This window comes from Sminthopsis crassicaudata, chromosome 1 (assembly GCF_048593235.1).
Source record: "Sminthopsis crassicaudata isolate SCR6 chromosome 1, ASM4859323v1, whole genome shotgun sequence".
Classification (NCBI taxonomy): domain Eukaryota; kingdom Metazoa; phylum Chordata; class Mammalia; order Dasyuromorphia; family Dasyuridae; genus Sminthopsis; species Sminthopsis crassicaudata.
In genome coordinates, this window is record NC_133617.1 from 397,476,943 (window position 1) to 397,491,293 (window position 14,351).

The 14,351-nt window shown below is 37.0% G+C and overlaps 1 protein-coding gene across 1 annotated transcript; it reads left to right on the forward strand.

Moving 5' to 3' along the window:
* Window positions 1–1,733: 1,733 nt before the first annotated feature.
* On the forward strand, window positions 1,734–4,537 carry ZNF205 (zinc finger protein 205). The gene is given in 3 exon segments (XM_074286645.1): window positions 1,734–3,812; window positions 3,815–4,171; window positions 4,174–4,537. Coding segments are annotated over 3 exon segments (819 nt in total). The 5' UTR covers window positions 1,734–3,544; the 3' UTR covers window positions 4,368–4,537.
* Window positions 4,538–14,351: the final 9,814 nt, after the last annotated feature.

Sequence of the window (14,351 nt, forward strand, 5' to 3'; positions counted from 1 at the left end):
TGCCTAAGTTATGGGAGCTCCTATGTCCCAGCTTTTGGGAAGAATGTTAAAATTCTGAAGATTTTCACATGGCCCTGAATTTGGAGGATAACAAAAGACTAAGCCATGATTTGAAGCAAAAAACCTGGACTCTGTCTTTCACTATTACTGTAAGTTTTCTGGTTGCTGCAAATCAGATGGAAGAGGTTACTGCTTTAACAACCCCAAGTCTGTTCCCTTCTAGGGAGTCAGAAGGAAGCTTAGGAAAAAAAAAAACAACAACTTAGGGACTATCTAGTGCAAGCCCCTGATAAAAGTTAACAGATGCGATGTAGATCCTTGACACAGCAGTCTGAAGATGAAGTTTTGGTATTTCCTTATATATAAGAAGGAGTGTCATTCCCTCATGTAGATTGAAGTTGACGAATGTTCAGTGTGCAGTAATGATGTAATCGTACTGAGGTATTTAAGTGAGTCTCAGACACAGAAACAGAGAAGACTTGAGACTCCAGATTCCAGACTCCGGGCTCCATCTTTGACCAGCCTCATGGTGGCTCTCCTGCCTTCATCACTTCTCCACCTAAAAATCAAGGCCCATCCAGAGATCCTCCAGAAAGCTAGCCCAGACATTACACCCTCACAAGGGCTTTGAAATGCTTGTTATTTTTTCCTCTACTCTATAGGTTCAGGGGCTCAGAGTCCAAACTAAACAATCCTTGGGCTTAGATCTGTAAAAGAGCCTATCTGCCCATGTCCCACTGGGACATAGGAAAAAACAACAATATACAGATACATATCTCTCATCATAAGGAACTCTCAGACTAATGGGGGAGATGACATGCAAATTTTGTATAAACAAGGTGTGTAAACAAGGAAAGGCTGATTGATTATTTTGAGTGGGGATGGATTATTATTCATATTTGTATCATGCTAGATGGTTTCTGAGGTACTTCTAATTCTGAGATCCTATAGTAACTTTTACATCATGATGAAACATCAAAGGTGAATATTAACAGACTAACAGGAAGGGATTTTAAAGGATCCATAAGAGAAATGAGCATAGTATCAAATACAAACCAGGAGAATAGAGATGGAGACAGGAGAGACAGTGTCTCTGAGAATGGATTAGTCCACATTGTTTACCCAGAATATGGGGAGGAAGGTGGCCCTTTGAGAGATATGAAGTTGAAAGTATGTGTGACCCATGGGACAGTGATTGTACCCCATGATATCTTGCTCGGCAATTTTGAGAGGTAACGTTTGGTGACAGCTCCTTCTAGGGAGGAAGTATGCTATACTGGCAAATTACTGCTAGTCCTAGATTAGTTATACTTCTGCTGAAGGCACTTTATTCTAATAGACTTTAATCTATGTATCAGATTCATTCACAATCCATTTTTGGAATTCTGGAGGTTAGAGCTTGAGTTTTATGATCCTAGAATAAACAGCTAGATTGCAGAGAGAGTTCTGGACCTGGAGTTAGGAAGTCCTGAATTTAAATCCAACTTTAGCTGAAATTCCTTAGTGCCAAAGAGTCACTTGGCATTAAGGAATTAGCAGGTCCTTGGTGGGTCACTTAACTGCTTTCTGTCTCAGTTTCCTCAATTGTAAAATTAGGATAACAATAGAACCCACTTCCAAGAGTTATTGGGAAGATAAAATGAGATTATTTATTTATGTGTATATATATATATATATACATATATATATATATATATGTATATGTATGTATCTATATATATAATTTCCCCAAATATTTGGGTTTTCTATAATAGGTTTTTAATTTTCCAAATGGAAAGACAGTTTTCAACATTCACCTTCACAAAACCTTGCATTCCAAAATTTTCTCTCTGTCCTTCCACCACCTCCCCTAGACAACAAGTAATCAGGTTAAACATGTGCAATTCCATATTCATCACACTGCACAAAAAAAATTAGATCAAAAAGGAAAAAAAATGACAAAGAAAAACAAGCAAACAAATCACAACAAATGGGAAAATACTATGCTTTGATCCACATTCACTTTCCATAGTTCCCCTTCACCAATGAAATTGCCCTGAATCACCTCTTTGTTGAAAAGAGCCAACTCCAAAGAGGTTTTAGTTGTAAGTGCTTAATAACAGTAGATGCTTTGATCTAAAACTTTATTATAAAGGAGTGGTCACCAAAACCATTTGGTACTGGCTAAGAAATAGATTAGTTGATCAGTGAAATAGGTTACGATCACAGGACAAAATAGTCAATAACTATAGCAACCTAGTGTTTGACTAATCCAAAGATCCCAACTTTTAGGATAAAGAATTCATTATTTGACAAAAACTGCTGGAAAAACTGAAAATTAGTATGGCAGAAATTAGGTTTGGACCCATACTTAACACCATATTCCAAGATAAGATCAAAATGGGTCCATGATTTAGACATAAAGAATGAGATTATAAATAAATTAGAGGGGGCAGCTAGGTGGAACAGTGGATAGAGCACCAGCCCTGAATTCAGGAGGACCTGAGTTCAAATCTGTTCCCAGAGACTTAACACTTCCTAGCTGTGTGACCCTGGGCAAGTCACTTAACCCCAGCCTCAGAAATAAATAAATAAATGAATTAGAGGAACATAGAATAGTTTAACCTCTCAGACCTGTGGAGGAGGAAGGAATTTGTGACCAAAGAACTAAAGATGATATTGATCATAAAATAGAAAATTTTGATTATATCAAATTAAAAAGCCTTTGTACAAACAAAACTAATGCAAACAAGATTAGAAGGGAAGCAACAAACTGGGAAAACATTTTTACAGTTAAAGGTTCTGATAAAGGCCTCATTTCCAAAATATATAGAGAATTGACTCTAATTTATAGGAAATCAAGCCATTCTCCAATTGATAAATGATCAAAGAATATGGACAATTTTCAGATGATGAAATTGAAACTATTTCCACTAATATGAAAGTGTTCCAAATCACTATTGATCAGATAAATGCAAATTAAGACAACTCTGAGATACCACTATATACCTGTCAGATTGGCTAAGATGACAGGAACAAATGATGAATGTTGGAGGGGATGTGGGAAAACTGGGACACTGATGTATTGTTGGTGGAGTTGTGAAAGAATCCAACCATTCTGGAGAGCAATCTGGAATTATCCCCCAAAAGTTATCAAACTGTGCATACCCTTTGATCCCAATGAAATACTGAGGAGGGGAAAGGGACCTGTATGTGCCAAAATGTTTGTGGCAGCCCTTTTTGTAGTGGCTAGAAACTGGAAAATGATTGGATGCCCATCAGTTGGAGAATGGTTGGGTAAATTGTGGCATATGAATGTTATGGAATATTATTGTTCTGTAAGAAATGACCAGCAGGATGAATACAGAGACTTGGAAAGACATAAACTGATGCTGAGTGAAATGAGCAGAACCAAGAGATCATTATACACTTCAACAACAATACTGTATGAGGATGTATTCTGTTGGAAGTGGATATCTTCAACAAAGAGAAGAGCTAATCCAATTCCAAATGATCAATGATGGACAGAATCAGTTATACCCAAAGAAGGAACACTGGGAAATGAATGTGGACTACTTGCATTTTTGTTTTTCTTCCCTACATCCCTGAAAAGTGCTACCAAGAGAGCAATGGGGAAGGCCCAGCTCTAGGAGGGGACAAACTTGGACCAGAACTAGAACTCATTGCTCCCCAGGTTATCCTTCCCATCAAAAAAACATACACATGTGAAGACTGTGGCAAAGGTTTCAGCTGGCACTCTCATCTGGTGACCCACCAGTGCATTCATACAAGAGAGAAGCCCTATATGTGTTCAGACTGTGGCAAGTGCTTCGCTTCCACCTCCTCCAGCACTGGATCATCCACACTGGGGAGAAGTCCTATATCTGCCCTGTCTGCTGGAAAAGCTCTAGCCATCACTCCACACTGATACAACACCAGCACATTTACACTCGGGAGAAGCCTTATTTGTGTGACTGATGTGCCAAATGCTTCACCTGGCATTCAGACTTGGTGACCCATCAGGGTACCCACACAAGTGTCAAGCCTCATCGATGCCCAGAATGCAACAAGTGTTTCACCCAGAGCTCAGCCCTGGTCACCCACCAGCAGACTCATATGAGAGTTAAGCCCTACCCCTGTCCAGCGTGTGGCAAGCACTTCAGCCAGCACTCAAATCTCACTGCTCACCAGCGTACCATACAGGAAAAAAGCCCTACTCTTGTGATTGTGGCAAGAGTTTCAGTTATAGCTCCCACCTCACTGCACACCAGTGAACTCATGGTGTCCGGCCCTATCCCTGTCCCCTGTGCCACAAGAGCTTTAGTCGGTGTTTTAATCTTCTTCGACATCAGAAAATTCGCACAGGTCTCAAGGCCTGGTTGTGCTGATGTTGGAGAAAAGGGAGACTCTCACCTGCCCCAACCCCACTCATCCCTAATGGACCAAGGGATGAATGGTGTGAGAATATGGAATCCAGAGCAAGTGCTGATGAGCTTATTCTCAAGATAGGCTTAATCCAAGGGCCAGAAGCAGCGAGAGAGGGAAAAGATGAGAAAGAGGACAGCCATATGGAATCAGAAAGGAAGAGGGATGGATCATTATGGGGCTCAGGGTGGGAGTTGACAGAAATGGGATTGGGAATAGGAATGTGAGAGAGGAGCTAGGGCTAGAAAGAGTGGTACATCTTCTAATTAAAGGTCTTTGAGGCAGCTAGGTGGTGCAGTGGATGGAGCATTGGCCCTGAAGTCAGGAGGACCTGAGTTCAAATCTGGCCTCAGACAGTTAATACCTCCTGACTGTGTGATCCTGGGCAAGTCACTTTACCCCAATTGCCTCAGGAAAAAAAAAATAAATAACTTTTTTAAAATTTAAAAAAAAAAAAAAGCCTTTGAAACCAATCTATGACTCCAACCAATGTGGTCCCAACCTACTGTTGTCTGGAAGATAAAAAGATGTACTTTGGGGCTGACATTGTACTGCGCTGACCTGAAATCACACCCTCTGCAGTCATCCTCTCTCAAAGCACAGTCACTTTCTTCTTCTCTCTGGACTCTTTCCTTTTTAGCCAAAGGCACATCTTAGCAAGGCCACCATGCAAGACAATGAAGTCCTGAAAAGACAGAGAGAGAGAATCTTTGGGATAGTAGATACCAAATACCATAGCTATTCCCCTAAGATACATTCATCACTGGGAAGAAATCCTCCCTCCTCCCAACCATCACCTACCTGGATATCTCTTTCCTGCCCCAGATAGCATGGGCATCAACATTTCTGGATCTCTGGAATTCTCTGATTAAGGTTTTATAAAATAAAAATGGTCAGGAAGCCAAATAATTCAGTGTAACTCAACTTCACTTTAATACTAAAAATGAGGTCAAGGTTTAAGTTTTAACTCTGAAATGGTAAATTGTGTGACCCTGGGAGTTATTCTCTGTGCCTTGGTGATCATTCATCCCATTTCCTTCACTGACTATAGCAAAATCCAGAGATAAGGAGATAATAGCTCACATTTTTAGGTGGCTTTAAGATTTATAAGTCACTTTTTTCAGTTAAGCAATACAGGAATTATTATCCTTGCCTTATAGCTGAAGAAAATGCAGGTTTTACTCTCAGTCAAATAGCTGATATTACATTCAGGACTGCAAGAGAATATTTCTGACTAACTTCTCTGTTCTGTCTACTACACTAGAGAACCTCATGCAGACATCTCAGATTTCAGTCTTCCCTTGCACCTTTCCCAGTCTTTTCTTTTCAATGTGTCTTCCCTCTGGTGTTCAGACACAGAATTGCTCTAAGAGTGAAATTCAGAAGAGAGTCTGTACCTTGGACAGCAGCATTTACTTTACCAGCCTCTGGGCCCCAGAAAAGCGAGTCATCCTCAGGATACGGGGTTTCTGCTTTCTATTCCCAATTGTCTTTCCCTGCTTCTGGAGAATCCCTCATTCTCAAGTGTGAAAACCCCCCCAACATTTTTTTGTAATATAGTGTAGAGAAAAGAGCATGGAACTTGGTGCTCAAACCATGTTTAGATTCCTGGCTCTCTTATTTACTAGGGTCAGAAACTTGGGTAAAATTTTTGTATTTTTAAACTTATGTTCCCACATGTAAAATGGAGATAATATCATTTTACTAAATCGATTTGGTATTAGGAAAGTAACATATACATGTATATGTGTATATCTATATGCACATGTGTGTTATATATGACTATACACACACATGTGTATAGATGGATAGATGCTCTTTCTCTCATTCTGTATTGTTTAGCCCTGTAATCTCAACACTATAGGGAATTCTTAGAGAGGAAACTTCCTTTACTAATGAAGATTCACATTCTATAAATTTATAGTTTTAGAGAACTGCCTAAAACACCAAGAGATTAAGTACTTACTCATGGTCACACAACTATTTATATTTCAAAGATAAAACTTAAATCTTGTCCTCATTTTTATTCTTAAAATGAAATCAAGTTATCCTGAGTTGACAACTAAGCTTCCTAACCATTTTTATTTTATTAAGTTCTTACTTAATCAGACCATGCAGAATGGCTTGAATACTTGTCTGAATTTTCCAGGGACAAATAGAACAGGAGAGCCACAAAAATGGAGGAAATTTTAAAATAATGACAATAAAAATAACTAACATTTATATAGTGTTTATTATGTGCCAGGCACAGTGGTAATAATTTAGAGGCCATCTGAGAAGAATGAGTCCAGACTGAGCAGTTCCCACTCTCCTGTATTGGTGTTGCTAAGCCAACTGCAACTATTTCCTAGAGATAGAATTATGTGTGCCCTGAAATATCCCTCATTTCCCTCAAGGTCTTGGCTCAGAGGATACAGTACAGCTAGTTCTAAGACAGTCAAGGCATTGCTAGCTGTAGCAGCTTTAGAAAAGACACATTATCTTTGGACTTCAGCCTGCTCTATAAATGATGAAGGTGTACTATGTGATCTCTGAAGTCCTTTTCAAACTTAATATTATATGTGTATATAACATTTATATTTATTGTTTTATTGACATTTATTTGGCATTCATGTCTTAGTATTTCTCCCCTCCCACCAAGTCAATAAGCATTTATTTAGCTCCTAAGCTAGGCACTATGCTAAGCACTGAGGATGAAAAGAAAGTAAAAATGTTCCTGCTCTCATGGAGTTCAGCATGTAATGGGAGAGACAACATACAAATAACTATGTACAGACATAGTATCTATAAGATAAATTCGAGATAGTCATCAGAGGGAAGACAGTAGCATTAAGGCAGATAAGTTTCCTGTAGAAGGTATGATTTTACCTGGGAGAACAGAGCTCATGATAAATAGGCTGTCTCTTGTCAAAAAGGGGAAAAAAATTAAGTTAATTCAAACAGTAAAGCAATAAGGTCTGATTGCAAAATTTGTTTCTGTAGTACTTCTGCAAGCCTTTTGAAAAAGGTGTCTTAACATACTATATTCTAAATCTAAATCTAAAATTTTAAGTTTTAATACCACTTTCTCTATAGTCTCTTCCAGCTTTAGCTTTACATATAACACTATGTGTTTGTTAGAGCGGTAGCAACCTAAAAAGGAGGCAAGCCTGCTCCAAAACTCCCTGAATGGGATACTCTTCTCCTAGCCATGTACATAGCTACTTACAAGATGTCACTGCTATCTATTCTGCCATCCTATTCTGTTCCTATCTCTATTCCTATCAGCTAGATGTTGTAATACTTAGAATCAAGATCACCTAAATCCAAATATGATCCCAAACATTTATTAGTTGTGTGATTCTAGGTAAGACATTTAACCTCTGTCTGCCTTAGTTTCCTTAAGTGTAAAATGGGGATAATAATGGCACTCACATCATAAGGTTATAAATTTATATATGTATAAAATGATAACTGGACTAGATGGTCTTTGAAGTTAATAGCCGTGATGGAATTATGATCCTATGAATAAGGCAGGTTTTTGTCCACCATACTGTACTTTCTTTCCAAGAGGTAATTGTGAAATTCAAAGAAAAAAAGTGTATAAAATGCTTTATATGTGCATAAAAATGTGTATAAAGCCTTAACATGTTCTATAAGTTCTAACTATAATTATTATAATTAATCATATATAATTATAATTATTACATGTCATTAATATGTTATTACATATAGTTATAATTAATAACGATAATCCTCACTTTCGTCAATTCCCCACTGTGGATCTGAATCTCTTCTTTCCCTTGAGATTTCTACTTTCTAATATTTTTTTAATTAATTTTATAATTATAACATTTTTTGACAGTACATATGCATAGTTAATTTTTTACAACATTATCCCTTGTACTCCCTTCTGTTCCAAATTTTTCCCCTCCTTCCCTCCACCCCTTCCCCTAGATGGCATGCATTCCCATACATATTAAATATGATATAGTATATCCTGGTACAGCATATCTGTGCAGAACCAAATTTTGTTGTTGCTGTTGTTGTTGTTGTTGTTGCATTTCCCAGTGTTCCTTTTCTGGATGTAGCTGGTTCTATCCATCACTGATCAATTGGAATTGGATTAGCTCTTCTCTATCTTGAAGATGTCTACTTCCATCAGAATACATTCTCATACAGTATCATTGTTGAAGTGTATAATGATCTCTTGGTTCTGCTCATTTCACTCAGCATCAGTTCATGTAAGTCTCTCCAAGCCTTTCTGTATTATATCCTGTTGGTCATTTCTTACAGAACAATAATATTCCATAACCTTCATATACCATAATTTACCCAACCATTCTCCAATTGATGGGCATCCGTTCATTTTCCAGTTTCTAGCCACTACAAAAAGGGTTGCCACAAACATTTTGGCACATACAAGGTCCCTTTCCCTTCTTTAGTATTTCCTTGGGATATAAGCCAAGTAGTAGCATTGCTGGATCAAAGGGTATGCAAAGTTTGATAACTTTTTGGGCATAATTCCAGATTGCTCTCCAGAATGGTTGGATTCTTTCACAACTCCACCAACAATGCATCAGTATCCCAGTTTTCCCACATCCCCTCCAACATTCATCATTTGTTCCTGTCATCTTAGCCAATCTGATAGGTATATAGTGGTATCTCAGAGTTGTCTTAATTTGCATTTCTCTGATCAATAGTGATTTGAAACACTTTCATATGAGTGGAAATAGTTTCAATTTCATCATCTGAAAATTATTTGTTCATATCCTTTGATCATTTATCAATTGGATTTCTTACAAATTAGAGTCAATTCTCTGTATATTTTGGAGATGAGGCCTTTATCAGAACCTTTAACTGTAAAAATGTTTTCCCAATTTGTTAATTCCCTTCTAATCTTGTTTGCATTAGTTTTGTTTGTACAAAAGCTTTTTAATTTGATGTAATCAAAATTTTCTATTTTGTGATCAGTAATGATCTCTAGTTCTCCTTTGGTCACAAGTTCCTTCCTCCTCCACAAGTCTGAGAGGTAAACTATCCTATGTTCCTCTAATTTATTTATGATCTCGTTTTTTATGCCTAAACCATGGACCCATTTTGATCTTCTCTTAGTATGTGGTGTTAAGTATGGATCCATGCCTAGTTTCTGCCATACTAATTTCCAGTTTTCCCAGCAGTTTTTGTCAAATAATGAATTCTTATCCCAAAAGTTGGGATCTTTGGGTTTGTCAAACACTAGATTGCTATTTTTATTCACTATCTTGCCCTGTGAACCTAACCTATGCCACTGATCAACTAGTCTATTTCTTAGCCAATACCAAATGGTTTTGGTGACTGCTGCTTTATAATATAGTTCTAGATCAGGTACAGCTAGGCCACTTTCATTTGATTTTTTTTTTCATTACTTCCTTGAAATTCTTGACCTTTTGTTCTTCCATATGAATTTTGTTGTTATTTTTTCTAGGTCATTAAAATAGTTTCTTGGGAGTCTGATTGGTATAGCTCTAAATAAATATATTAGTTTAGGGAGTATTGTCATCTTAATTATATTCGCTCGGCCTATCCAAGAGCACTTAATGTTTTTCCAATTATTTAAATCTGACTTTATTTTTGTGGCAAGTGTTTTGTAATTTTGCTCATATAATTCCTGACTTTCCTTTGGTAGATGGATTCCCAAATATTTTATACTATCGACCGTTATTTTATTTTCTTTTTTTTTAAATTTAAATTAATTTTATTTTTTATTAATTTTTTTAATTATAACATTTTCTTTGACAGTACATATTCATAGGTATTTTTTTTTTTACAACATTATCCGTTGTATTCCCTTCTGTTCCAAATTTTTCCCCTCCTTCCCTCCACCCCCTCCCCTAGATGGCAGGCATTCCCATACATATTAAATATCTTATAGTATATCTTAGGTACAATATATATGTGCAGAACCGAATTTTGTTGTTGTTGTTGTTGCAAAGGAAGAATTGTATTCGGAAGCTAAAAATAATCTGGGAAGAAAAACAAAACAAAACAAAACAAAACAAAATAGTGTTCACAGTTTATACTCATTTCCCAGTGTTTCTTTTCTGGATGTAGCTGATTCTGTCCATTATTGATCAATTGGAATTGGATTAGCTCTTCTCTATGTTGAAGATATCCACTTCCATCAGAATACATCCTCGTACAGTATCATTGTTGAAGTGTATAATGATCTTCTGGTTCTGCTCATTTCACTCAGCATCAGTTGATGTAAGTCTCTCCAAGCCTCTCTGTATTCCTCCTGTTGGTCATTTCTTACAGAACAATAATATTCCATAACCTTCATATACCATAATTTACCCAACCATTCTCCAATTGATGGGCATCCGTTCATTTTCCAGTTTCTAGCCACTACAAAAAGGGTTGCCACAAACATTTTGGCACATACAAGGTCCCTTTCCCTTCTTTAGTATTTCCTTGGGATATAAGCCAAGTAGTAGCATTGCTGGATCAAAGGGTATGCAAAGTTTGATAACTTTTTGGGCATAATTCCAGATTGCTCTCCAGAATGGTTGGATTCTTTCACAACTCCACCAACAATGCATCAGTATCCCAGTTTTCCCACATCCCCTCCAACATTCATCATTTGTTCCTGTCATCTTAGCCAATCTGATAGGTATATAGTGGTATCTCAGAGTTGTCTTAATTTGCATTTCTCTGCTCAATAGTGATTTGAAACACTCTTTCATATGAGTGGAAATAGTTTCAATTTCATCATCTGAAAATTATTTGTTCATATCCTTTGATCATTTATCAATTGGATTTCTTACAAATTAGAGTCAATTCTCTGTATATTTTGGAGATGAGGCCTTTATCAGAACCTTTAACTGTAAAAATGTTTTCCCAATTTGTTAATTCCCTTCTAATCTTGTTTGCATTAGTTTTGTTTGTACAAAAGCTTTTTAATTTGATGTAATCAAAATTTTCTATTTTGTGATCAGTAATGATCTCTAGTTCTCCTTTGGTCACAAGTTCCTTCCTCCTCCACAAGTCTGAGAGGTAAACTATCCTATGTTCCTCTAATTTATTTATGATCTCGTTTTTTATGCCTAAACCATGGACCCATTTTGATCTTCTCTTAGTATGTGGTGTTAAGTATGGATCCATGCCTAGTTTCTGCCATACTAATTTCCAGTTTTCCCAGCAGTTTTTGTCAAATAATGAATTCTTATCCCAAAAGTTGGGATCTTTGGGTTTGTCAAACACTAGATTGCTATTTTTATTCACTATCTTGCCCTGTGAACCTAACCTATGCCACTGATCAACTAGTCTATTTCTTAGCCAATACCAAATGGTTTTGGTGACTGCTGCTTTATAATATAGTTCTAGATCAGGTACAGCTAGGCCACTTTCATTTGATTTTTTTTTTCATTACTTCCTTGAAATTCTTGACCTTTTGTTCTTCCATATGAATTTTGTTGTTATTTTTTCTAGGTCATTAAAATAGTTTCTTGGGAGTCTGATTGGTATAGCTCTAAATAAATATATTAGTTTAGGGAGTATTGTCATCTTAATTATATTCGCTCGGCCTATCCAAGAGCACTTAATGTTTTTCCAATTATTTAAATCTGACTTTATTTTTGTGGCAAGTGTTTTGTAATTTTGCTCATATAATTCCTGACTTTCCTTTGGTAGATGGATTCCCAAATATTTTATACTATCGACCGTTATTTTATTTTCTTTTTTTTTAAATTTAAATTAATTTTATTTTTTATTAATTTTTTTTAATTATAACATTTTCTTTGACAGTACATATTCATAGGTATTTTTTTTTACAACATTATCCGTTGTATTCCCTTCTGTTCCAAATTTTTCCCCTCCTTCCCTCCACCCCCTCCCCTAGATGGCAGGCATTCCCATACATATTAAATATCTTATAGTATATCTTAGGTACAATATATATGTGCAGAACCGAATTTTGTTGTTGTTGTTGTTGCAAAGGAAGAATTGTATTCGGAAGCTAAAAATAATCTGGGAAGAAAAACAAAACAAAACAAAACAAAACAAAATAGTGTTCACAGTTTATACTCATTTCCCAGTGTTTCTTTTCTGGATGTAGCTGATTCTGTCCATTATTGATCAATTGGAATTGGATTAGCTCTTCTCTATGTTGAAGATATCCACTTCCATCAGAATACATCCTCGTACAGTATCATTGTTGAAGTGTATAATGATCTTCTGGTTCTGCTCATTTCACTCAGCATCAGTTGATGTAAGTCTCTCCAAGCCTCTCTGTATTCCTCCTGTTGGTCATTTCTTACAGAACAATAATATTCCATAACCTTCATATACCATAATTTACCCAACCATTCTCCAATTGATGGGCATCCGTTCATTTTCCAGTTTCTAGCCACTACAAAAAGGGTTGCCACAAACATTTTGGCACATACAAGGTCCCTTTCCCTTCTTTAGTATTTCCTTGGGATATAAACCCAGGAGTAGCACTGCTGGGTCAAAGGGTATGCACATTTTGATAACTTTTTGGGCATAATTCCAGATTGCTCTCGACCGTTATTTTAAATGGAATTTCTCTTTGTATCTCTTGCTGTTGGATTATGTTGGTAATGGATAAAAATGCTAAGGATTTATGTGGATTTATTTTGTATCCTGCAACTTTGCTAAAGTTCTGAATTATTTCTAATAGCTTTTTAGCAGAGACTTTGGGGTTCTCTAAGTATACCATCTATCATCAATCCTAGAAAACTTAAAAGCATGTTATGGGCACTTACTTTTCCTGGAGAGTCCATTGTCTGGTTATTAAACCCTTACTAGCATTCATCTGGAATGACTGTTGCAAAGTTTTGGGTGGGAGGGACTCTGGGTCCCTGAGGAGGTCTCCAGGTTCAAAGGAGATTGTGATAGTTTACTGGGTTTTGAGGGGAATGCTGAATCTGTATCGAAAATGGACAACATTCTCTGGCTTCATAGGGACCAAATGCATGTCTTAGTGAATGGAGTAAGCGGATCTGAGTTAGGATTCATTTAGGCAGATATGAGGGCAGGACTGTGAGCTTTGAGGAGATTTAAGAGGTGATTGGGATACAGAGTTGGGGAAGAGAGGTACTGGGATCTCTTTTGATAGATGGACAGCGGATTGGAGCAGTTGCTAGAAGGTGCCTATTACATCTCAGCCTGGTAAGTTTGGCTACCAGTGACTTGCAAAGTTACCCTGGGCATTTACTTCTAGCTATGTCAGGAAAGGTTTAGTATAAAAGGAGACACTTGAACCAAGCTAGCCTTTCTGGTATACTGGAGTGTATGACAGAACTATTTTGTCTCTTGCGTCTGTCTGGGGCATACGTAAAGAAGAGAGTTGACTGGATTCTGTGTGATGATGCTTTTTGACTCCATACCTTGTTACCTGTGTCCTTCCCAATGTCTGAGTGTGATGTGATATGTGTGCTATGTTTATGTTCCAGAGCTTGGGGATATCCAGGAAGGTGATTGTCAAAGGCAACAGAGCTAGGTGGGATGTCTCAGTTAAAAGACTTGTCAAAACAATTTTCAGCCAATTTTAAGGAGGAGAGGTTTGCACTGTCATGTAGGTGACCTGATCCTACTCCTTAGGGTCTGGAACTGGCCAATCATGAAGGTCTCTTTCTTAAGGCTGATCTAGCCTAGGTTGTCCTTACTGTAATAGATTTTATTTCCACTTTATTCCCTATGACAACTGCACAAGGAAAGATGGGATCTTGTAGGACTAAAATTTTAAGATCCATTGATCAGTAATATGAGGATAATAGTATGGGACTCAGTGTTGTTAGAATCAAATTGAAGTAATATGTAAAGCACTTAAACCTTAAAGTGGTATATGAATGTTGATTATTATTCTTGGAAAACTGATAAATTCATTATATTCATATATCATAACTCATTCAACCATTCCCCTACTGATGGGCACTCCCCCTGTTTTTCAATTTTATACCACCATA